The sequence below is a fragment of the Mytilus galloprovincialis genome, chromosome 6, assembly GCF_965363235.1.
Source record: "Mytilus galloprovincialis chromosome 6, xbMytGall1.hap1.1, whole genome shotgun sequence".
NCBI lineage: Eukaryota > Metazoa > Mollusca > Bivalvia > Mytilida > Mytilidae > Mytilus > Mytilus galloprovincialis.
Genome location: NC_134843.1, coordinates 85664348 through 85692070, shown reverse-complemented (window position 1 = coordinate 85692070; position 27723 = coordinate 85664348). Strand labels below are relative to the sequence as shown.

General features: G+C 31.3%; 1 protein-coding gene across 3 annotated transcripts; it reads left to right on the top strand.

Annotated features, from left to right (window-relative positions):
• Window positions 1-10922: 10922 nt before the first annotated feature.
• On the top strand, window positions 10923-27539 carry LOC143080558 (vacuolar protein sorting-associated protein 4B-like). Of its 3 annotated transcripts, none has more exons than XM_076256455.1 (12): window positions 10923-11077; window positions 16208-16319; window positions 16881-17028; window positions 19169-19254; window positions 20456-20575; window positions 21328-21365; window positions 21754-21872; window positions 23326-23556; window positions 24326-24457; window positions 25364-25451; window positions 26627-26767; window positions 27296-27539. In XM_076256455.1, the coding sequence occupies exons 1-12, from the start codon at window positions 11054-11056 to the stop codon at window positions 27395-27397; spliced, it is 1341 nt and encodes a 446-aa protein (XP_076112570.1). In that variant the 5' UTR covers window positions 10923-11053; the 3' UTR covers window positions 27398-27539. The 3 variants fall into 3 exon arrangements, with proteins under 3 accessions (XP_076112570.1, XP_076112569.1, XP_076112568.1); XM_076256454.1 differs by lacking the exon at window positions 10923-11077 and adding an exon at window positions 11529-11686; XM_076256453.1 differs by lacking the exon at window positions 10923-11077 and adding an exon at window positions 13647-13763.
• The last annotated feature ends 184 nt before the right edge of the window (window positions 27540-27723 follow it).

The following is a 27723-nucleotide window of genomic DNA, read 5'->3' as shown; positions in this document are numbered from 1 at the left end:
GACTGTATCTTGCATTAATTTGTAGGATCCTTTACTATAGATAATTGAGCTGATCTGTAACAATAACATCTCCATGCCTTATATATCATATACTGTAGCACGACGCTAGATTAAAACTGACGAGGAAAGGTAACACACGGCCACTGAAAGCTTTATTTTGAAGCCCATGTGGTCGTGTACTGTAGTAAGACGCTAGATTATGGTTAGATCTGTAAATTTGCTTTTGTAAATTTTTTGTTCTTCCCTCGCCGGGATTCGAACCCATGCTACTGTGTTATCGTGACACCAAATCGCCTGCACTGTAGCCGTCCCACTAGACCACACGACCACCTGAGCTTCAAAATAAAGCTTTCAGTGGCCGTGTGTTACCTTTCCTCGTCAGTTTTTAATCTAGCGTCGTACTACAGTATATGATATATAAGGCATGGAGATGTTATTGTTACAGATCAGCTCAATTATCTATAGTAAAGGATCCTTCAAATCAATGTAAGATACAGTCACAGAAAATAATTATATTTATATTTTATAAGTACGTCTGAGTCAGTGACAACTCTACAACAGATTTATCCATCTGATCACCAGCAATGATGGTGATACATGGCTGTGTACATTATGTATATACAACTCGTCTAAACACCAACCCAACAATGTTAGATCTGTAGATTTACTTTTGGAAATTGTTTGTTCTTCCCTCGCCGGGATTCGAAACCCATACAACTAAGATATCGTGACACCTAATCGCCGGCACTGTAGCCGTCCCGCTAGACCACACGACCACCTGGGCTTCACAAAAAAATAAAGCTTTCGGTGGACGTGTGTTACCTTTCCTCGTCAGTTTTTAATCTAGCGTCGTACTACAGTACATGATATATAAGGCATGGAGATGTTATTGTTACAGATCAGCTCAATTATCTATTGTAAAGGATCCTACAAATTAATGTAAGATACAGTCACAGAAAATAATCATATTTATAAGTACGTCTGAGTCAGTGACAACTCTACAACAGATTTATCCATCGGATCACCAACAATGATGGTGATACATGGCTGTTTACATTATGTATATACAACTTGTCTATACATCAACCCAACAATGTTAGATCTGAACATTTGCTTTTGCAAATTTTTTGTTCTTCCCTCGCCGGGATTCGAACTATCCCGGCGAGGGAAGAACAAATCTGCTTTCAAATCGCCTGCACTGTAGCCGTCCCGCTAGACATACATATATATATATAGCAGCCCAGCTAGATCCTCATTATCATAGAAAAGGACAATTCAATTCGTAAGAAGTGCGTATATATATAAGTAAAGTAAGTAAATTATTTATCATAGTGATTGATTGATTGATTGTTGGTTGCTTAAAGTCCAGTGGCAAATATTTCATGCATATTCAGGACGAGAACAAGTTCACAATAAATTCAATAGGTAGGTCTTGTCATAATAGAGGCCATCTGGGATGATGGTTGGGAAAATTTGGACTGCCACTGGAAAATGAGGGTAAATATACTGGATAGGGACAGAAATTTTGCCTCGTTTATTATAGTGACATGTGTAAATATGTACAGATTATAAATACTAGAACACACCCGTGATATCGCGGGTCCGTGACTGAATTAAAGTATATAACTATGCGCAAGCCTTATTTTAGTATTAGCATTGTCATCTGATAAAGTCATGCCGATTTTAAGATACACAGTTTTCTCTGCTTTCAAATCTTTCTGTTTGAACCCGTCGAACTGGAACTTATCAATTATTGATAATATTAATTATTTAGAAAACAAAAGGTCCTGGAATGGAATATTTTTTAATCAACAGCATTGTCCTATATTAGTTATAAATAAAGTTGAATTGTTTGATTCGCTGTTTTACGTCATGCCCGCTAACGAATTGAAAACTGTAACTATATGCCTTATTTTAGTCCAGATTTTTAGTATTCGTATTGTTATCTTAGAAAGTCTAACTGATTAAAATACTACAATAGGTAACAATTTGACAATTAAGTAGTGTAAACCCTGTGATTATGACCCGTGTAATACTATAGCATATTAATCCCGAATACACCGTTTGGTGGTGCGCCTGTCAGATGCGGAACGTACAGATAAGGTAATCGGTAACGGGTGAATATACTATTGGTATCGGTATCGGACTCGACTCGGAACTTCTTAATTATTGGCAATATTAATAACGTGGAAAACAAAAGGGGCCTGGAGTGGTGTAATTTTTAATCTACACTTTTGTACTATATTAGTTATATATAAAGTCGAATTCTTTGATTCGTCGTTTTTACGTGATGACGGCTGACAAATTGGACCTCGTAATTTTAGTATTATAGATACAATATATGATAAATATTATTATTTCTTATGCAGCAAAAATACTGCAATCTGATTGGTTAATTACCCCGGTGTAAATAACACCCCACCCTGGTTCACCCCGGGATAAATAAAATTTTGCTAAAAATTTTAGAATTTTTTATTTTTTTTTTTTTGCCAAGAAAATTTTTTTTTTTTTTAAATAAAAAACAAAAAATAATCAAAATAAAATGTTAAAAATTAAAAAAAAAAAATTTCAAAAATTTTAAATAAAAAATATTTAAAAATTTTTTTTTTCCATTCATTCATTCATTCATTCATTCATATCTTTATTTCCTCTTTATAGAGATCACATGAATTATATTACCATGAACAATAAATTAATACAATAATAATAGAAAATAAAATAGTAAAGTAAAAAAAATTTTCTGATTTTTTCCAAAAATTAAGTAAAAAGTATTGTACAATGCGCAGCAACATAGACATTGAAAAAAACGTTACACTGTAAATTTTTCAATACCATTTTTTCAATTTTACATCCTGGTTTCAAAATGAGTAAAGGAAATGTTCATAAGAAATAAATTCGTTATCTTGGTGTAATCATGGGTGTACGGAATTTTACACCGTTGTTGAAAATTCATACACCCATTCGGCTGCGCCTCAGGGTGTATGAATTTTCAACAACGGTGAAAAATTCTGTACACCCCTGATTACACCAAGATAACTAATAATACATCCGGCCCAATGGACCTATAAGTCACCTCAAATGAAATTAAGTAATTATAAAACAGTATATCACGTTCTTGGAAATAACAAATTATTCATGAAATTATCTTTTTGTTGACGAAAGTTAAGTTTAAAATAAAAATATATAGATATTAAGCTATTTGTAAACAAAATTGCGTCTTTTAGAATATACTTGTAGAATGTATTTAGCTAGTTTTCGAGTATGGCTAATATTTAAAAAAAACTAAGTTTTTTATTATTGTTCATAGATATAAAGGAAGTAGTTAACAAAAGTTCACCAAAAACATGTTCTCGTATATCAGAATAGAATGTACAGTCTAGTAAAAAAATGAGTTTCAGTTTCGGTCACGTCTGCAGTGCAAAATTTGCAAAGTCTTTCTTCTGGTATTTCACCTATATATCGTCCTGTTTCTATCCTCAGAGGTAATATTCCACACCTGAATTGTGTTAAATGCGAGCGTTCGACTTTGGTTAAATTTAGTTTTACGTACTGTTCCTGATTAAAGGCAGATTTGAAAGTTACATAGGTACGAAGTTTTGGTATTTGTTGTACATTGTCATTCCATATGTGTGAATAAGGGCGCTGAATGTTCATTTCTACAGTTTTCAAATTAATAGATGTTTTGAATCAAAATAATGTTCTAAATTAAGTTTACAGAAAATGCCTGTAATTCGCTACACCAATTGTTGGTGCAACGGTTATAGTCTGCATTAATTAAAAGAGATCTTCGTTATGCGATCATCTTCAAACTTGACTAGTCTGTTCCAATACATCACCATGTTTGTCCATCTTCGAAACTAGCTTGGGATCCATCCAACATCACCATGTAGGGCGAGAGTAGGCGCAAAACGTTGTACACCAAGAAAATATTGTATTGTACGGTTTTGAATATTGTCTATTGTTTGAATTTTTTTGTATCCCCAGACACTTGAGGTGTAATCTAAGATCGGAACTACACACGAGTAATACAGTTTTTCGTAGGCATTGAATCCGAAGTCTTTATTGTTTTGAAATTTAGATATGATCGTTCCTAGTGCTCGTCCACCGCTTTTCGACAAATTTTCCACATTGGTTTTGAAATTTCCGTTATGACTGAATTTTCAACCTTCTCCAATTTGTTTTTTCCAATTGTAAATTCGAAATTAGTTTCTTTGGTTCTTGGTTTTCTGAATTGAATACACTTAGATTTATCTGTATTGATTAACACCTTCCAACGTTTACACCATTGGTGAAGTGTATCCAACATATACTGAAGATCCTCAGCCGACTTTGCAACTAACGCTATATCATCCGCATACAATAATAATGATAACTTCGTTTCAAGTAAGTCTACCCCAAGAGTAAGGTCATTAATTTCTTTGACAAGATCGTTTATAAATATGGAGAACAATGTCGGTGATAAATTATCTCCTTGTTTCACACCAGTTTTACAGCAAAAACCACGATGTTAGTTTACCGTTTATACGAACACATGACTCATGTCTATGATGAGAATAAGAAAGTGACATTAATTGATTAAGTAAAAATCGTTGATTAAGTAAAAATAAGATATAATATAATGTTCCCAGATCTGATGATAGTATATAGAGGGGCCTGATGGGTTATTTTCGTTCTTCGTGATCGGCGCATTCTCGATATCGTGATCCGTTTATCTACAGATTTATTTTTTTAAAATATTTTCGTGATCCGTGATCATGGAAATATGTTTTCTGTGAATCGTGATTGACAAAACAATCAACTCGTGAATCGTGATGAGACCGTCGCCCCACCATCAGGCCCCTCTATATAACTATGACTGGTCAGAGCCTATATAATACCAAGGATTTGTAAAATCAAATCAAAGTTTTATTTATTGTCGATACATAGTAAACAAAGTAACACAAGCTCTAGTGAGCTTTTAAAATCGACATTATAATAAATTACACAAAAGCATATGACAAAACACACATATTAAGACAAACATGTTGTACTATTATACCACTGTCCCAGGTTAAAGGGGGGGGGGTCCCGCTAACATGTTTAACCCCGCCACATTATTTATGTATGTGCCTGTCCCAAGTCAGGAGCCTGTAATTCAGTGGTTATCGTTTGTTTATATGTTACATATTTGTTTTTCGTTCATTCTTTTTTTTACATAAATAAGGCCGTTAGTTTTCTCGTTTGAATTGTTTTCCATTGTCTTATCGGGGCCTATTATAGCTGACTATGCGGTATGGGCTTTGTTCATTGTTGAAGGCCGTACGGTGACCTGTAGTTGTTAATGTCCGTGTCATTTTGATCTTTTGTGGATAGTTGTCTCATTGGCAATCATACCACATCTTCTTTTTTTATATACATACATTACAGCAGGATATTAAAAGCACATACATGACATAAGCAAATAAAATAATACTGTTTATGCAGATAAAAATATAAAATCATAGCTAGCTAATTTTAGTATTTAAAAAAAGGGGGAAGCAAAGCTATGCTCAAATCACTAATGACATGCATTACATTGGCATGAGCTGCCATTCCAGTTCTGTAATATTAGATTGGAAAATTGAGTTAAAGAATTTTCCTGTCTAATATGTGGTTTGGCAGCTCATTCCATAATTGTGCAGCACTGAAACGAAATGATTTTAACCCGTATCTTGTAGTTTTAACTTTCGGTATATCAGCTGTTTCCTTAGATCTAAAATTATAACGTTGAGTTTTAATATTTATTAGGTCATGAAGATAACTGGGACTTTTCTTGTGTACAATTTTGAATGTTTCAATTCCAGTGGTTCTAAGTCTGCGAAATTTTTAAAGATGGAAGTTTAGAAGTCAAAAGTAAAATTTCATAACTGCTTATATAGTCTTCATATATGAAGTGGAGAGCTCTTTCCTGTATTTTTTCAACTTTATGCGTATTTTTTCACTACAGAAATGCCGAATTACCGGACAATAATTAAAATTTGAAAGAATGAAAGAGTCAGTAAGCTGTTAGACGTCCCAACCTGTTTAGATATTTGCCAATACGTTTAAGAATGTTTAATTGTTTAGAAGCTTTTTTTTATAAATTTGTGAGATATATTTATCCAAATTTAGTTCAAAATCTATCGTTACACCAAGGAGTTTAATAACATCTTCATCACATCAGAGACATATAATACAAGAGATTGGCAACTCGGCGAAATCCCGTAATATCACACGGCCACATTTAAACCTCGCGAGATCTCTTTGGGTTATAGAGTTATTATCAAAGTATTAAAAGTACTCGAGGTAATGGTGAATGTTTAAGCATAAATTAACTGTTTCAGTGTTAAATTTAACATAATTAATTAAATAATTTGAGTTCATACATTCATAATTATTTATTTCAATGTCCTTTTAATTTTTATTCGTATTATTTGTATTATTGAAAAAGAGACATAATTTGATATTGAATTAAAAAAAAAACAATATTAAATAATTAACACTTAATAAATTGTATCAGAGTTCATTTTATTTGATACTTTCACAATGGGTTTCTATTAAATATACACCTGTCTCGGAGACATAATTTCACAGTGTAACATGTATATTAGGCTTGAATTATTCGATGGTCAGGTAAATCACAACCTGTTAAAACTGAAGAGTTTTATTTGACACCTGGTACACAAGAAGTTGTTACACCACAAGTGTCCACACCATTTCCGAAAATACTATTTACAAAATATATAAAATTAATTAATGTGTAGAAAAAAAAAAATTAATTTGTTTGTTTATCGTTAATCATAATCGACTTCGTCTCTTATATTCATAATTTGTATAGATCATTAAAAATTGAATAGTTATTGTGTTCATTATTAATTGGGCTTGTATTAAGTTTTTTTCTATGATTGTCGGTAAATTGTTTTCTAAGTGTGTTTTTTTCAAAGTTTACATTATGAGCTTGCATTGAGTTTTTTTTTTTTTTTATGATTGTCGGTTTATTTATGGTTTCTCCTTTTCACGGATTGTGTATTTAGGACTTACATTTAATGATCATTTAATAGAAAATGGCAATATAAGTCTCACTTTTGACCTCGAATAGAAAGAGATTAAACCATATTTTAAGTGTACGGAACTGATAAATATACGATAAAGACTCAGAGCAGCAGGTATTGCTGCCTTTTCATGTAACAATTTTTGTAAGAAGAAACATTTTACTATGTTATACTTCTGTCAGCTTGGTAAGTTGACTTCAAAGCATACACCAGTTTTAATGCCACATTGATATCTAAATGTTTCGAAATGTACACGTTTCCCTTTTTTCTTTCTTTTTAACTTTTGGACTAGTTTAAATCTCCTTTTAGTTTTGAAACGGACATGCACATGTGTAAATAATTTTACAACTATTTGACTTGATTTGTAAGTCAAAACCTTTTTGTTTTACTTTATACAAACTGCACGAAAATGTGCCTACCTTTGTTGTTGATCAGGCTGATTTAATTGATGGTTGCCTAACGTCCAGTGGAAAATATTTCATGGCATATTTTTAATATATTGATGTGTGAGTGTATGACATTTCTTTTCTGTACAGTATATGCAATATAATATTGAACTCTCCACAAGAAACCAAATGATACAGACATTAACATCTGTAGGTAACCATAAGGCTCTTAGCAATGAGTGAAATTCATACTGCACTGCGAACTATACAAGGTCTATTTACATGTATGAAAAAGGTTTAACAATTCAAACAAGAAAACTAACCGCCCGATTTATGTACAAAAAAATCCAAATATGATATACAGCAACAAACCACAAGTGAATTACAGGCTTCTTACTTTGGAAAGACACAAAGATAATAAAGGCATGATAATATATTTCACCATTATCACAAGCCGTACAATTTTATGTTTTTGTTTGTTTTTTGTTTGTTATGTTTTCCCCCCACAGTAAGCATCTATAAATCATATAAACCAATTAATTTGGTGTGGCTTTTGGATAAACCAAATTACATCATTTTGTAAAAAAACACTGTCATACATCCCATTATTCTGAAATGAAAAGGACCAGTCAGACTGAGAATCAGAACAAGTATTTATGTATACAATATATCTAGAATATCACTACACATCATTCCATCCTTTTTCAATAATTAAACCAAGATATAAGAGAACAAAACTCATTCCAGGTATAAATAATATTTTTATTATCAAACATTCACTTATAATGTTACTGTCAATGGTAACTGAGAGCTTCGTGCTAATTTCCCTGCAACTGATCTGGTACAGTTCAACTGTATGCAAATTTCGGTATCTGTACAGCTAAGGATATATGTACATGTATCATTGATGCTAACTTGTAATAAATTGCATAAAGTCTGAAAGGGAGAATGGGAGAAAGGCAAGGTTCTTCATGTTCATTGTGTGTCTCATTCACTGCAAATATCTCAATTACAAATGTATTGTGTAATCAGTTGCTCTGTGCCTTCCAGTGGTGCAAGAAAAAAATCAGCATGGCAATCAAATTCAAGCGTACATATTTTTTCATTCTCAAATGGCTTTCTTTTGCTGCATAAGTGTGGTCTGAATGTTCATCTAACAAGAGTTCTCCTTTGACTTCTTCTGATGTAATAGAAATTTCCTCAGAACGTACAAACTCGACCAGAGATGTGTCATAATTGGATGATCCTTTTCATCTTCAGTGTGGATTGAAACTGTAACAGATATCTCCTCCATAATGGTATCAACAGCTGTCCATGGTCGAGGATTACCTTTCTTTTTAACTCCTTTTGTTAACTTACTACATCTTTTCCTCTTTTGGCATTCTAAATTAAAAAAAAATTATTTTAGAGTTGAAAAGAAATTTGAATTTGTAGAGCCTATTATACAACATCTATTTGTCTTACTTTTAAACTTTACTTCCTACATGTATGTCATACAACATTCTGCAGGTTTTTATTATGCTAAATCTATTTTAAATATCATTTTGTCATGTATGGACCTTTCAAGCTTGCTATTAGGAACAAATATTTGATATATTTGTCAATTGTTAAACATCGTACAGTGAACATACAATGTAAGTTGCTGACATCAACTTTACTTAGTCTCTGCTTCTATCTCATGAGGGTCTGGAAGCAGGGGCGGATCAACCCAGGATAAAGGGGGGTTCCAACCACATGTCCCCATTCAAATTCATTGATCATCCAAAAAAAGGGGCTGGATCCGCCAATGGGAAGGTGTTTACAAAAGGTAAACGGACAGAAAGTCACAGGACATAAAGTCACAAATTTGGTAGGACAAAAAGTCACAAATAATCTGTCGACAATTGTTTGTATATATGTTAGACTCAGATCGACGTCCGGCCTCTAATCGACGTCCATTCCTCAAATCGATGTCCGTTCCTCAAATCGACGTCCAAATCTGACGTCACATTCTTAAATCGACGTCCAATATTTTGATTATCTAATCGACGTCCAATATTTTGATTATCTAATCGACGTCCAATGTGACTGCATGTAAGTGTATGAAATGAGTAAGCAACCCAACAACAAAGAAAACCAAACGACATCTAGGAGCTTTATTCAGTTTTCATAAATAGACAAAATAAAGAAGCACAGCCAATTTTTTTGAGAGTATTATAATTCGGACTCTGTAAGGTTTTTTTTTTCAACAAATTTCTGAGTTTTACACACGTGAACGCAAGAAATTGGCATAATGTTTTTATCTTGTGCGGTTACACCACTGTTCTAGGTTAAATGCTCACGCACATGTTTAACGCCGACATATTATGTATGGGCCTGCAGTTCATTGGTTTTTGATGGTTTATGTCTGTCATATTTTTTTTTCGGAATTGTTTTTTTTTTTATAAATAAGACCGTTAAGTTTCTAATTTGAATTGTTTACTTTTTTCATGTTGTGGCCTTTTATAGCCTAGCGTTATGGGTTTTTATCATTGTTGAAAGCCGTTTATAATTCAATTTGCTCTCATCCATTTTATTTGAACTCTGGTGTATAGTTGTCCCTCTGGAAATCATACCAATCTCTAAAATTTTAAAATTGATATCACAACCTGTTTACATACTTAGTGTAGTATGTAACTAATTAAAAACACACACACACACATTTCTTTTTTACAGGTTTGATCCCATATTGAAATTTTGATGAAAATTTGAATGTAGGCTATTATTTTTACCTGATTAAATCAAATATGTTATAAAAAAATATACCTTCATGATTGTGCTACTTTTTAAGTAAATTGAGGTTCAAATTTCGGATATTTCCTCAAAATACGGATTTGTGGACATATTTTTCCTTTCGATAGAAAAACATAACACGAGCTGTTCAGTTCAGTTTTGTGTTCTGTGTCCAAAACGGACGTTGATTAGAAAGGCTCAAAATCGGACGTCGATTAGAGAATGCAAAGAAATGGACGTCGATTAGATAGGCATAAAATTGGCAGTCGATTTGGAATTTTATTTTATTATGACGTCTCATTCATTGTATTATATGTCTCTGATCACATGAAATTTTTTATTGCCTTATGAATTAAAAGTCAAATTATAATCTTTTCCCCAATAGCAATGGCCTGGAACTTATCCGGATTAGCTTTCATTAAATTTTGTGAAAACCATTTTATCATTTTTTCACTGTCATTTTCAACTGAGACTACTATAACACAGTAGTCTCAGCTTTCAAGTGCTATAGAAACCTTGATAAGTCCTTGATAATACTAACAAACTATGCATATGACCAGTTAAAAGGGGGGCATTCCACAACCGCCTGAAAATGAGGGAAAACTACATTGGACAAACCAATGGTACACCATTTAGACTACTAGTACTTGTTTTTCGTGACAACGCTGCAACAATTTATTTGATAAGTTTTCATATTTCCGCGCGAAAATAGGCTACAGTTATCTCCCATTGTATAGTCATGTGACCCGGAACATCAACTTTCTCCATGTTGTAAAATAATAGCAAAAGAGGAATTGATAAAAAGAAAATCCTGTTTCCCCAACAATAAGGCTTCATGATTTGATAACACGCCATTAAACTTTATCAATGTCTAATAGCGGCACATTACAGGTACTTTTAACCAACAAACAAGTCAAAGAAGACGACATGGACGATAGATTTTACCAAAAATGTCCTCAATATTTTTAGGAAAAGAAGTTTTGGCGACCAAAATAAACAAACTTGATAGTGGCAATGCACATTCACCTTTAAAAACAAACAAACCCGGAACCCACTTGCCATAAGAGCAGAAAACTGATTCTATTCTAAAACCACAAAACATCTAAAATGTACTCATGTGATCATGAGACATGACTAAGTAAAGGTGTGACTATGAACCAAAAATAAACATTGTATTATCCCTTATTGTAAGTCACAAGAAAAATGGTTATGCAGGTAATGTAGTTGTCTTATTCCATATGAATTATAAATAGAACTATAGAGAATAATTCTAAATAGAATATTCACATGACCATTTTAAATGAAAAGCCAACTTCATATATAAACAGATGGCGCCTCCATAAAAATCAGAAGAAATAAATAACTGTATAAAAGCGGAAGTGGTATACAATTGTATTGCTTGTATTCCATCTTAACTTTTATTTCATTACGAAGATGAACAGGGATCTTTTTAACTATCTGCCAAAGCGAAGGGCCTATATACCTGGTATGGGTTTAATGGTAAGATGAAACTTCTACACATTTATTTGTTATCCATTATGTAACCCACTGACATATAATAATAAAACAAAATTATGCTTGCTTGGGTGTTATAATAAATCACCATTAGGAAATGCAGTTTAAGAAAAAATTAATATTTCGAGATTATTGAAAGGGGCACTAGTTGTCAATGTCATGTTCACCGATTTGACTCAATTTCTCATATTTGATTTATAACAATGTATAAAATTTATCAAAACTATAAAATTAAAAAGTATAAAATAAACAATATACATGATATACATGGCTTGATAATATGAAGCTTCGTTTCCTGTGTATTTTAGCATGTTTAGTCTAGACACTGAGACACCATCTAATAAACCATGGACTTGACCTCTGATGGTCATGTAAGCAATACAAACATGAATATAGATATAAATAGATTAAGGGAACTCGTGCTACTGCAGTTTTCGTGGTTTTTTAAATTCATTTTATAGATGAAAGATATGATTTATATGTTAATCATTGTTTTTACTTGTATATGAATGATTTTTTGTGAATCTTATCTGTAATCAGTCAATCAAGTTCCTTATAATAACTGATCAGGTACAATTCATGTGTTATCCATCATACATGCTCTCCATGTAGCTAAGGGGTTGAATTGAAGTTCACATGAATTCAGATTCAATGAGGTTCAATGAGGGGTATTATGTTTTCTAATCCGTCGTCTGTTCGTTTTCCGTCTGTTCCGCTTCTGACAGGTTGAAGTTTTTGGTCAAGGTAGTTTTTGATGAAGTTGAAGTCCGATCAACTTGAAACTTGGTACACATGTTCCCTATTATACTTGTATGATCTTTCTTATTTTAATGTCAAATTAAAGTTTTGACCCAAAATTCACGGCCCACTGAACATAGGAAATGATAGTGCAAGTGAGGCATCTATGTAATATGGACACATTCTTGTTTATTTCTCTCTTAGTTAGAGTCTCTTTAAGGCCTGTACTAATGGCTATGGGCCAATGTTCCAAAAAAATAGAGTGGAGGATTTTCATGAGATGATGGAGTTTCTGAAACCTTTTCTACTGGGCAAGACTCGGTATCTTTTTCTACATTAAATTATGTTGGTGTTAAAAAATATGAGGTTGCAACTCCTTTAGCATGTATAGTTTAAACATGTATATTAGTAAATTTACAGATTCAACATTGTTATGGTGATATTGAGAGTAATTATGAATAATACATGTGTATTCAGCCATGTATCACCTTCACTGGTGATCAAATGGATGGATTTGTTGTAAAGTTGTCACTTGTTTAGACTTATAATTTAAGTTCACTCTTGACAGTTTTTGAGGTTGTGTTTAAGCACTTCTAGTTTCTGTTATCTCAATCATTATTTTTTACATTTATGACTTCCCAAAACCTGGTCTTTTGAACACCTAATAAAGGTTTTTAAAAAAATAGTTGCGACCAAAATTAGTTATACACTTTATACATTTTAAGATGTTATACACTTAATACATTTTAAGACGTTATACACTTTATACATTATAAGACATATGATTTGAAAAAATCCTCAGTCATGTGACTGAGTTAAATGACCATCAATTAGCTAGGTAATCTGTTAATCTTTTGAAAATACCAGGTATTTTTTACGTCTTGTGACGATAATGCAATTTTTATTTATACAATGTAGTAACACTCACATGACTGGTTTCTCGTGATTCAAAACAAACAAGAATTCTAGAACAATTAATGATTCTATGATATTGGAGTCTTGTGATAAATTAAAATTTAACAATTTCAGTTCATAGTAAACAAAAATAATATGATTTTAAGCTCATAAATATAGATTTATAATAGCAAATGGTTTTCATGTTCCATAGTACATGTAGTAATGAACTTTTTTTATGTCAAGTTTCAGTGCCAAGTTAGCAATGTCTATTTATATTATCAGTCATATGATTTGAACAATCATCTACAGACATATGACTCTGAAATAAATGGTCATTGTTAGTCTACCTGATCTTTTGAAAATACAGGAATTCTTTGGGTTATATATAGTTTCAGTACTTGAAAAAATGGGATTAATTACTGTTGAGGTAAATTCGTTTTCTGATATAAAGGTATGTTTGAAAGCTCCTTAGTACATTTTGTACATGTGTCATGCATTAATTTACATGTACCAATTTTACTTTTTTTTTATTTATTAATTCTGCATGCAAATCTATACATTGCTATTGGAAATATTTTTTTTTGGAAAGACAGCTTCAAGCCGTCAATCCCCTATGGGGTTGACCAGAGTGACATCCCCTCACGTCATTCATTTTGTTTTTATGGTGTGGAAAACCCCGTAACAAATCTTACTGAGATTAATGAGAAGGAGACACACAAATGAATAGATTGACTTTTAAACACTTTTTTTACACATTTCCCTTCTGTTTCTTGCGAAATTATCGTATCTTGAGCTCTCCTTTACCATGTTTACACTATATTTACGTTTCTTTTACAATCCGGAAAAATCAGTATTACGAGAAATTCTTAATATATCCAACCTACATTATATTTTATAGTGACGTCATTGTTGGAATGCCACACTACGCAGTAGTTCATGTAGTTAGTTTAAACCTATTTATTCATGAAAATTACAAATATTTCAAAATGTAGGATCTGGAAACAAGCTTCACACAGTTTACATCAATCATATTGTTTTTCATTAGTACCTGTATCCCTGTGATGAGAGTTGTAACTGGGAACTTTATCAATAGAAATTTAAAACTGAATAGATTTTCAGTTCTACATGTAACTTTCTTAAGAAAAAAATTAAAAATCTTACTACTGTCACAAAAAATGGAAAATGACCCTATCCTGCAGTTCAGTGGTACACATTAAGATTTCAAAAAATATTGTGTTGTTGGGATGACCAGGTCATGTCAGGTGATGACATTGTACTGAATCTGGGATAATGACATAAAAATCACTTATTTCAGTCAGAGCTCAGACATAAACAAGTCGATTTTTGTTTTTGACTTACAGAAGTCAAAACATGTATTTATTATAAAAATGCGTTTTCAATTTTAGACTTGTCTAAGTCAGAAAATGACAGACTTGTTTAGGTCTATTTATGTTGATGAAAAAACTTAATTTTACTTGGTGGCCAATGTACACCACCTATGACAGCAAAAACCTGTCTGAGGGTTCACAAGCACTTGAGCTATCTATATTTAATTATCTAGTTGAACATCCTTACTAAACACAGATGTTATACCTCATTAAGTGTGGTTCCAGGTGGTTGCATTGTTAGGTTAATTAACATTATCTTTGATTTTTTAGACTCATTCATATTTTTCTTTAGAAGACGAAGCGTTGTCTTTCAATGTTGTCATTATTTGATTTAGATGAATGACCTTTTTATAAATATGCGTGGGTCTTGAACTGAAGTTAACCAATTTTGATAACTTATCGACTTGTATGAGTCGATATTTGCAACTTTTTGATTCTGGTCAATTATTTCTTGCTTAACAATATTTGACTTATTAAGTTGTATTTTGTCTTGCATTAAAGGGAGACAAATCCTAAAACTTACAAATTTAGACCTCTATGAGTCAAAAGCAGATTCAGACTTATTTATGTCTGAGCTCTGACTGTATTTAAGTATAATACCTCAATTTCCTCCACAAAAATCACTTCTTTAAGTTTCAGTGAAATTCTTATCGTGAACAGTAGAATTTTTATTAAATAATCTGAAAGATGAAACCTTCAACTTTACAGGAAAAATACTCCCATTGCTGGGGAAAATCTTTTAAGAGAGTATCAGTTCATTATGTAAAGTCACTATTATAGGATTTTTTCAACTAAAATAGAATTTGCACTGAATGATAGCATCAAAGGCATAAACCTTGCTACTTAAAAGAAGCAAAAAGTTCATTTTTTTAAATTTTACTCATTAAAATATATTATTTAAACCTGTGTGTAAAATTTTGATAAAACTACAAAATCACAATTTGTGACAAAACTTCGAATTTGCTACTCAAATAAGTGATTTTTAAATCACTTATTTCAATAAGTCCCCTGACTGATTATACATGTTATAATTCGTTGTAATAGATATCAATTTTTGTGGGTTTCATTGGCACAGATGAGCTGGAAATTTAAATACTCAACATGCTCTATCAGGTTATTCACAGAATTTAGAAGAACCACAAAATCATGTATCCATGAAAAGTCTAGTTTTCTGCAATCAACAAAATTGGTACCCGCGAAATAAAAAGAAATTAACTGTAAACAGACAGGGTATCCAAGGGACATTCTGTAGAAATGGTATAATCACCTATAGAGGGAAATTTAGAATTTCACTGTACCTGACATATCTGACACCACCAACATTTAAGATTTCAAATTGCTGTCTCTAGGTTCCACATAATTACATTTTTAGGGAACAGCCTTTATAACTTTAAACTAAGAAAACTTATTATTGTTATGATTTTTTAATATCGCACTTTCTTATTTTCTTCATTTCTCAGATGTTATTTGTGTATATTTCCAGAAAGCTATTGACTTGGTGACAAAAGCAACAGAGGAAGATAAAAACAAGAATTATGAAGAAGCACTAAGATTATATGAACATGCTGTAGAGTATTTTCTACATGCTATGAAATGTAAGTAATTTGTATATAGTAATATGGAATCAAATTATCAAGAAGTAGCACCAAATAGAGGAATACTATAGATCTATACAATGTAGCCAAGATTGATTAAAGCATGCATATGTAGTAGCATGTCAATTTTATGCACCGCCTATGATATCAGGAGTTGCATCATGTTTTCTGGTCTCTCTGTCCCTGAAGGCATGCATATAAGAGGATTTAACTTTGCCTAAATCAGTGTTCTCCCAAGAATTTTCAAATAGCACCATGGAAATTAACATAACGTTGGTTTTCCTAAAAATATAGCACCATTGCCCCTATACATTATATAATTAAAACTAGTCAAGTATAATATGTTTAAATAATTCCTAACTGTTAATAATTAAAACATGAAGTGTTGGTGTTAAATGAGTTATCTCCCCTATCTAATATATTTTGAAACAGATTTAAAAGTCTTTGAAATGCAATACATTTAAACATTTTAAATATATTTTATTGTCCTTTGTCATGTTTGTAGACCATGTTTCTTTGTTAAGGAAACATTCAAATTGAGGTTTTTAATTTTTTATTTAGATGAAGCACAGAGTGATAAAGCTAAAGACAGTATACGATCAAAATGTGCCCAGTACTTAGACAGAGCAGAAAAATTAAAACAATACCTTGCTAAAGGCAGCAAGAAAAAGGCTGTTCCTGATGGTGGTACACCTGGCTCAAGTAAGGGGTAGGTACAAGTTACACTAAGTTATGGTAAATAGCAGTGTTCCAGCTAGGTAGTTTTTACAGGGCAGTCCGCCTGCCCTTCCAAAAGTGCCGCCCTCTGCCCTTTTTCCTAAGTCCATGCCTTTATTGCCATAATATTTTGATGAAAATACAACTATTTTATCTGTCTTCATATATATGACAAATTTATGACCCTCAGCTAATTAACATTTACAGCAGGTATAATAAGTTGTGATTACAGTTAATCCACTATCAACATCACATGGGTCATTAATCAGTTAATTTAACTTAATAATTTTTCTCATCAAATTCGGTCAGTCAGCATTTCAATTTCAATATTTCTCAAAAATGACAATTTGTGTTTTGATTCTAAGATTGTCTGTTGTTGTGATGTCAGAGATTTTTTTTTTGAATTAATCTTTTAAACTAGTTTTAATTCAGATGAAATTAAAAACAACTAGAACACACCCGTGATACCGCGGGTCTGTGACTGAATTAAAGTATATAACTATGCGCAAGCCTTATTTTAGTATTAGTATTGTCATCTGATAAAGTCATGCCGATTATAAGACACACAGTTTTCTCTGCTTTCAAATCTGTCTGTTTGAACCCGTCGAACTGGAACTTATCAATTATTGGTAATATTAATTATTTGGAAAACAAAAGGTCCAGGAATGGAGTATTTTTTAATCAACAGCATTGTCCTATATTAGTTATAAATAAAGTTGAATTCTTTGATTCGCTGTTTTACGTCATGCCCGCTAACAAATTGAAAACTGTACGTGTATATAGCATATTAATCCTGAATACACCGTTTGGTGGTGTGCCTGTCAGATGCGGAACGTACAGATAAGGTAATATGTAACAGGTGAATATACTATTGGTATCGGTATCGGACTCGACTCGGAACTTCTTAATTATTGGCAATATTAATTACGTGGAAAACAAAAGGGCCTTGAGTGGTGTAATTTTTAATCTACACCTTTGTACTATATTAGTTATATATAAAGTTGAATTCTTTGATTTCGTCGTTATTACGTGATGACAGCTGACAAATTGGACCTCGTAATTTTAGTATTATAGATGCTTGACTGGACCTATCATTGAATATCTATAGCCAACTTCAATTAATTTAAGCTACAATCATGACAATCCATGATCACAAATTGAATGTTTTGTTTACATTTGTTGAAAACCATGTGCTTTTTTTTGACAGGAAAATTCAGAAAACCCCTTAGATAGGAAACAGTTACATTTCATTGTTATTTAGACAGTTAGAATTTAATTTTGATTATCTGCTAAGATTATTTCATTAAGAATGAACACTTTCTTTGGGTGAACTGATACTTTAATACTTTACATCTAAAAGTGAGTAACTTGAATAGAAAAAAGGGGGATATTTTTTTTTTTTATATAATATTACAAATATAAGGTTACAATTCTGAAAAAGACATGGTTAAATGGATTTTAATTCTGAAAAACTTAATGTAGTTTATCATAATCAGAAACAGAAACATGTATTAGGCATCTAAAGCATTTATAATTGCCTTAAATAAGAACATTCAAGACTATTTAATGGGTTGATTTTCATCTAGCATCAAAACTCTTAGCTAAAACCCCTGCAGTTAACATAAGACAATGTTTGAAATGCCCTTTTTGAAATATGAAAAAATGCACTAAAGTGCCCTTTTCATGATTGGCTCCCTACGGCTGCCCTTTTGAAATCTTAGCTGGAACACTGACATGCTAATTAAAACAATAAGAAAGACAGTAAAAAAGACTAAAGGGATAGCTGTAAATATGAAAATGAACAGAAGTATTTACACCTGTATGCAACCTTTACATCATGATAAACTGAAAAAATTATCAGACTTAAGCTTATACAAGGGTTAAAGCTTGTCTTCGATTTCTGACATGAAAACTTATACCGAAATTATTAGTAAATGGACTTTTATTCTTTTATCAACAGTAATTAAAATAAAGTATCTATGAATAATAAAAGTATCTCCCCTTAAAATTTAAAGAGGCGCTGCTTGTAAAACTGCTAAACCTAAAATCTAATTGAACTTTTGATCATTAATTTTATACAACTAATACTCACACAATATTAATTGTATTCTTCAAATACAAATTGTTTGCAGAAAGAAAAATGGAGAGAAAAAGAATGATAGTGACTCTGATTCAGAGGAGGATCCTGAGAAGAAAAAGTTCAATGATCAAATTTCAGGTGAGCAGTGCTTGAAGTAAGACGAGTGTTTGTCTCTAGAAAAATACAATTCTAATTGTTTATTATAGTTTCTTATTCACTCCAGTTATGGATTACATATCACTCACTTTTTTTGCTAGGTTTGAAAAGATAAAACAATTTCAGAAAGTTTTTTCCAGCAGTTTTTTTTTGGGTTATTTCCTCAAAATAAAACATCTAGAATATCAAATCAAATTATCATTTCTCCAGACATAGAAACTAAAGACATTTACAGTTGGCATTTCAAGAAAGAAAATGAATAGAAACGTTTATTTTTTTCAAGGTTTTAAAAATTCTTTAGTTACTCTCTGACTAAGGAAGGTTAAAGATACTTTGGTATATGATATAAAAAAAAAATTATTGATAACCATGATAACATCATTAAGCTTTTAAGCTGATTTAACAGAATTTTGTAAAGTTTTATCTATATTAAAGCTGGAAATCTGAACGATTCACAAGATCTGATATGTTCTTAAGGTGGTATGGGTGTCTTTCTCCATCTTGGATTGTAAAAAACAGAGAACCTAAGGTCCAGATTTTCTATCAAGTTAGCAACATTTGATACAGGAATGCAGATATTTAATGTGAATTTCCATTTTAAAGAACCAATTTATAAGAATATAACTTTTAAATATAAATATTTTTACAAATGTAAATTATTTTTGGTTGATTTTAAATGTTTTTAAATTGTCATTTTAAGGGGAAGTAACTCCAAAACAGTGCATTTTCTGAAGGAATCTACATGGAGTTTTCCTATTTTGTATTTTAGCAGGAAAAAACGTATGGTGACCCTATCTTTTCTTTTGAAATTCTCAAAGCATTGCCTGAAAGCTATCTTTTCCAAATTTATTTTACAATTCTATCATTTTGTTTGGTTTCTAATCACAAAATGGTGTTTTTTCCTGTATAATCCATACAAATAATGTCATTTTGTCACAACCTGTAGCTTGAGAAAATGCGCGGTGTCCTATCAATTTTGTTTAATTTTTGAACATATAGCAATAAATACTAAGTGTTGGCAAAGTATGAACAAATTCTATCATTTTTATTTTAGACTCCCATACCACCTTAATGTCAGATTTTTCATTCGTCAAGTCAATAAAAATATTAAGTAAAATATGACACTTAATGAAATGCAGATCATAAATATTTACATAAAGATTGAAAGAGATTGTAATTGTAGGAGCTATTGTAATGGAGAGACCCAATGTTAAATGGGATGATGTAGCTGGATTATTTCAGGCCAAAGAAGCATTAAAAGAAGCTGTGATTTTACCTGTAAAATTTCCTCATTTGTTCACAGGTATGATTCTATTGCCATGACTAGGTTTTCAATTACACTTTTTTATGTATTGATCTCATTAATTTTGGTACCACATGGGCATTGTACAGCACCAAGTTAAATTTTTAGGCTACATTTTCTGGGACAGATAGCTGTTTCACCTCCAGTGGTAATTTAAATAAATATTCAGGTTGAGTTTATTATACTATGATATGAGTATAAACCCACATTTGTACTACACCAACAAGTTTATCCAGATTTTTAAAGGTATTTAAACAATTCACATGTAGACATTATAAATACACACACACATGCACACTACATGTATATATACAAAATACATAAAAACAACAGATTTTTAAACATACACATGTGATGCATAGTAATATAATATAATAAGCATGATGATTATCTCTGACCACATAAACTATGTGATGGTGTGAATTCCTAAGTAAATAAACTGAGAGAATCTGTTTTATGTATTTTGAGAAGATACTCTATGAAATACATTAAAAATCTACCAGAAAATCTAAATCCAGTGAACAAAATATCAATGATACCTATCAAAAGCAAGGAGCATGGTATATGTCTAAATCCAGTGAACAAAATATCAATGATACCTATCAAAAGCAAGGAGGAAGGTATATGGTTAGAAAGGTTTTTGGCAGGGGATACTCCAATCGAAAATATTTATGTTTCTAAATAAAGAAATATGCCATGTTTCAAAGCACGATTGAGAGATTTACTTGCATAGAAATATTTTTGTTTTAAAGGAAAACGACGGCCTTGGCAAGGAATTCTACTGTATGGAGTAAGTATAAGTGTACATAAAAAGATACAGATAAGGGGAAATAATTTGGTTTTTATCGACTACATATTTGTAATCTTAAAATAATACATCTAAATATAACTTGGAATCGCAGTTTGTCTGAAAGTATGTATGTCTAAATAATTATTGAATGAACAAATTTCTAATGAAATAAAGAAGGAGCTAAAATATCAAATTATTGAAACGTCTCTGTTTTGATTTACATTCAAGTCATTGTTGGTATCATATATTACTTCAGAATATTTTTACTCTTATTCTTTCCTTGATTTTCTGAAATTTACAAACATGACAACATTTGTTTCTGTAACTGTATATATTTTAATTGCCACCTTTTAAGCTGTGATTAATAATTCCATTTCCTTGTTTTTAGCCTCCAGGTACAGGGAAATCTTATCTTGCCAAAGCTGTGGCAACAGAGGCTGATAATTCTACTTTCTTTTCTGTATCATCAGCTGATTTAGTATCTAAATGGCTTGGAGAAAGTGAAAAGTAAGTATGGACGATAAATATATTCTGCCTAGGTTTTACAATCTGTATAGAATTAAAACAATTTAACCAAAATTAATTTAAAAAGATGATGGTTGTCAGAATATCATTAGCTAATGTATTTATGTCCAAGGTTTGAAAAAATAGTAGGTAAATATCGGTTTACCATCATCTCTTAAATGTATGGAATAATGAATGAGTGACTGTCATGGCAATGTGTGGACACTTGATATACCAGAGCTTTTTGCAAGTAAAAAGATGATAGGAAAAACATAAATTTCGGAATACAATTAATAACACAAGTAAATGTCATTCTTCTTATATGAAAAGAGAAGAGAAAAGCAGTTCTAACTGGTCATACATACTATGTCTATATCACTAAACATCTTGTACTGTTTCTCTAACTTGAATTATGATTGCAATGAGATGCATCACCTAAGACAAGCTATACATAAAGAAATAAAGAGAAGTGGTATAATTGCTGATAAGACAACTATCATAATGAAGTTGATGTAAGCAATTATGGGCAAGTGTACGGACATCAACAATGAGAATATGAATTTTAAATAGTCTGATTTCAAAAGTAGTCTTAGTGTAGTATTGGGTGAAAAAGCAGGCATGTTACAGTTTTCTTAGCAACAAGAATTTGATTCATTTAGTGATAACCATTCAAATTTGTAACTTGTGCAAAAATAGAGTCTTATAATTGTTGTTTTGAAATAAGGATATATAATATCAAGGTACCCAAATTTCACTGTGAACCTAAATTGCACCTATCTAACAAAAAAGCAACAGAAATCTTACAAGATTTCCTAGAGACTAAACAATTTGTATTTTTATGATTTGATACTTTGCATGGCTTTCAAATTGGGTAAAAATATTTAGATATACACAAAATGTTCACAGTGTTTATCAACAGATGAAGTGTTTACTGAAAAAGCAAAACATATGGAAACGATGGTGACGTCATCAAAACGTCATCTTTTTAGAATTAGCAAATACACTCAATATGTTACAAGTATCATTTTCTTAAAAAATGAAAGTAAGCATGTACTAATATCCAATTGTTCAAAATATTTAAAGAAATTAAACAAAAGCTCTGTTATTTGACTTTTGATGATGAGAATTTAAGCATGGATGCAATTTGGGTACACATCATTACAGAATCATTGATGGTTTGGAAGTCAGTTCAGACCAATTTTTCTATGATTCCATATGGATTCAAAATTAATTGGTGCAACCATATAGTCAATAATGATACATCTACAAAATAAACACAGAATGAAAACTTTTATCTGAAGCATTAATAAAAGTAGGTTAAAAAACTGTCAAAATAGGTGCAATTTGGGTACCTTCACATTATATATAATAGATCGTTACATACACATGAACTTTCAGTCTTTCATGTAGCTTCTTTAATTATTGAAATTCATTGAAAACATTAAATTTATTTCAGATTAGTACGAACATTATTTGCTACAGCAAGAGAAAACAAACCAAGTATAATCTTTATAGATGAAGTAGATGCATTGTGCGGATCTCGTAGTGAAAATGAATCTGAGTCAGCCAGGAGAATAAAGACTGAATTCCTAGTCCAGATGCAGGGGGTTGGGGTAGATAATAAAAATGTCCTTGTATTAGGAGCTACAAATATACCATGGGTGTTAGACTCTGCTATTAGAAGAAGGTATGTTGATAGATAAACTTTGTAGTTTGGTTTATGTTATTTTGTTTCGTTCACTATAATAGCTTTGTGAAATTTGAAACATTAAGTGGGAAACAGAGATGTTAAATTAATCATTGCAATTTTTTTTAACAAAAATATGAATTTCTGGAATTCAACATGAATTGCTATTGCAGGATTTTTATATCAGGAATAGTTCTTACTTACACAGCCTATACATTAAAAAGCAGTCAAGTTCAATCAAGGAATAATTATGTCAAAAGCCAACAACCAATGAAACCCAGGTGTAGTCAAGTTAAGAGTTTGACAATTCATTCATAACATAAGTGTTCAATTGAAATGAATCAATTGATTTCATTAGCTGATAACATTTTGTGGTGACTTATTCTTTTATTTTAAGAAAACTGTGAATACTCAGTAGTATCCACTCTTTTTTTATCCTACCGCACAATTACTACTTCAGTTGTTTGTTCACTTATATATAGCATTGAAATAAAAAATGTATGAATTGATTTGATTGGCTGATAATATAAACATAACAATAAATGCATTGGTGTTAATTTTACCAAAGAACTTGACATTGTTACAAAACAATTTACTGCAATTGCTCAATGCAAAATTAAAAAAAAGAGGTCAACATGGTCAAGGCAATGTCAAGTCTATCCCTTATTCGTCAGATACCCCTTATGATGAAAAAAGTTAGCTAGAAAAAATTATATGTGTATGAAATTTATAGGTCTTCTTAAAATAACTATAAAGTCTTGTTTTGTAGATTTGAGAAGAGAATCCATATCCCACTACCAGAGGCTCCTGCCAGATCAGAAATGTTCAAATTACATTTGGGTAATACACCACACACTATATCAGAGGAGGACTTTAGAGAGTTAGGAAAGAGGACTGATGGGTAGGTTTATACTTACGTATGAAAAAAATATAAGATTATTTTGAAAAATTAAAAGATCGAAATATAGTACACCAAGTTAAGAGCATAGATTTATTTATTTTCATATTTCTTTGATGAAAGTTCATTTTGTTAGAGTGTAATGTCATACTATTATTGTTGGTGTTGTTTAAAAAGCAAATGCCAACATAAACATGTGAAAATGATTAATTTAATATTGAGATTTGAAATTTATAACATAGACAAAATTATGCATCATTTATGATTTATCATGTATAGAAATACCTAGTCTATTAGTATTATTTGAATGAAGAAAAATCTATTAATTCACAGGATAATAAACATTAATATTATTTTCCTGTGTTCAAATTCTCACACACAAAATATATAACGTTGCTGGGCTTCCAAAATGTTGTAAATTACAAATTTTTCAAGAAATAAATATCTCACAAACAGGCTTTGAAAATTTTGGCAAAATGCATGCTTCCAATATGTCGTATGTGAACTTGAACATATTTGTAAATAGCAGTGAAATAAAAACTTTGAAATTTTTGGATTATCCAAGAACTTAGATTATTTTCACAGAAATAAAGAAATGTACAATTATTTTTTCCCAAAGCCATTCTACAACAATTTTCAAGTTTTCATATAACATTTTGGAAGCAAACTTTACAAACAACTGACATTGGCTATTTTGTATTTTATCTTATTTCACACATTTTGATTGGTCTAACTGTATGCTATTTTGTAAAACCAAAGATTTCCTCCCGCCCAGACCCTTGGTGTCAAAAAGTATTTTTAGCTAAAAAAGTCATATACGACATTTTTGAAGCCCAGCGAAGATAAGTTTGCTTGTTAGAAATTTTAACAGCTAACTTGCATTACAAATCCTTCTTTCTTGATTTGCAGATTTTCTGGAGCTGATGTATCAATTGTTGTGAGGGATGCTTTAATGCAACCAGTTAGAAAAGTGCAAAATGCAACACATTTCAGACGGGTAAGAGGAAAATATTATCTTGATTCATATTTTACTATGCAAAAAAAACCCCACAAATGAATCAAGTTTATGGCAATTGATCTTATATTTATTTATTTTAAAAGCAAATGACTAATAACTCAATGGACACCTCACTTATGATTTTTATGCCCCATTTATTATTATGCCCCATTTATGGGCATTATGTTTTCTGGTCTGTGCGTCCTTTCGTCCTTCCGTCCGTTCGTCCCACTTCAGGTTAAAGTTTTTGGTCGAGGTAGTTTTTGATGAAGTTGAAGTCCAATCAATTTGAAACTTAGTAAACATGTTCCCTATGATATGATCTTTCTAATTTTAATGCCAAATTAGAGATTTTATCCCATTTTCATGTCCACTGAACATAGAAAATGATAGTGCAGATGGGGCATCCATGTACTTGGAACACATTCTTGTTTAAACACCTTTAGCTTTCTAGAACAGCCATTAAGAATTTAAACAGATTTGCAAATTCTTCAAATGATCAATTTATAACAGATTAAAAGGGGAAAAAATCTCCAGTATCCATGGTATGTGAAATAGAATTTCTATAACCCATCTATTATTAAGTAAAGATTGCATGAGATACAATCAAAACCTTATGGGACTGACTTGATATCTAAATGTAACAAGGTTTATCACTACCATATTTGAAACACAAAATATAGTGCATTGCTCATAACATTCTATACATTCCTATCCATGAACATTTTCTGAAATTTATCAATGTAATATATTCTCAGATATACAAGGCACAGAATGATGTTACACTTGCCAAGAAAAATAAATAACTTTTGCAAGGTGCAGGAATCTAATATCTTTTCTAAAAATAGAATGATGTCATTGTTAAAATCATCTTTGAAAAAATGGAGTTAACTTCCTTTGTCTAGAATTGCTGTTAAATTATCTACAACCAATGCCATCATTAATTTTACTTCCCACTTATATTACCTTTCAGTGTTTACAAGCACTTTAGTCGCTTTCATTTTTAGTATTTTATCTAAAAATGCTGCACTCTGCATATCTGTTCTTGTATTAAAAAAAATCTTATTACTATGTTAACTATTGGTATAATTGGTAAAGCAGTTGTATTATTTCAATTGTGTTACTCCTAGAAACATATCTAAATTCAACATTCTTGTGTTTTATTTAACCTGTAGGTACGCGGCCCATGTAGAAAGGATCCAGATAATATAGTAGATGACCTGTTGACCCCTTGTTCCCCAGGAGCTCCAGGAGCCATCGAAATGAGTTGGATGGATGTACCAGGAGAAAAGTTATTAGAACCTATTGTGTCTATGGTAAGTAGATAGGTTTAATTGCCTTAAGAAGTGTTGGCAGGTTAAATGGAAACTTGACTACTTTTACTGCCATTGTAAAAGTTAAATTTTTTTGTGATTTTACTTTTTGTTGAGATCATCAATCAAAACTTGAATTTTATATTAAATTTGTATTGTACTCTTGATTAAGGAGATATGTATTTTTGATTCAATTCTATGGCACCAGTCACAAATAACAGGGGAACATAAAAAAAAATGTCAGACATTCTATCATTGTTCACATTAACTGATAGACAACAGAATTTCCACTGGAACCATTCTTTATCACATTAAAGCTTATGTCAGTTTTATTTCATAGTAATAGATTCATTTCTTTAGTGTCAAGAAGCTGTGTTTTGGTGTTTTCACTAACTTTAAGTGAATTATTTTCTTACTTAATTGAAAACAAAATGTATTCTTTAAAAAAGATAAGATAGAAATAGGTAAAGTGGACTATTTAAAAAGTGTTGGGCTCCATATATTTTGACATGCATCTTTCTTGTGTTTCAGAATGACATGCTGGCATCACTAGCAAACAGTAAACCTACCGTTAATGACACTGATTTGAAGAAACTTGAAGAATTCACACAGGATTTTGGTTCAGAAGGATAGTTATTTGTGATAGTTGTTAAATTATTGACTTTTATTTGACAAATCTGTAATATCTTATCATACACCATTATTTATCTAGTATTATTTACTGTAAAAATTGTATGTAAAAAATAAAACTGCTGTTCAGTTTAGTACAAAGTTACTGAATATAGTCACATGGATATGAAAAACAAGCCTTGTGACCTGCCATTGAAGATCTTAATTTAAAAATAATTTGGTTTATGTGAATATCACAGTTCATGCAGTTTTCTCAATTGAACAATTGTTTCATATATTAGACCATTTTTCCTGACTTTTTCCTTTTGACGCATATTTAAATTATTTTA

Bases quoted from the DNA above. Each gene is read 5' to 3' on its own strand.
- LOC143080558 (XM_076256453.1), top strand. From the start codon at position 13,665: ATGGTCATTGTTAGTCTACCTGATCTTTTGAAAATACAGGAATTCTTT. The intron at 21,873-23,325 runs GTAAGTATGGAC...AATTTATTTCAG, and splicing joins TGGCTTGGAGAAAGTGAAAA to ATTAGTACGAACATTATTTG. The intron at 25,452-26,626 runs GTAAGAGGAAAA...TTTAACCTGTAG, and splicing joins ATGCAACACATTTCAGACGG to GTACGCGGCCCATGTAGAAA.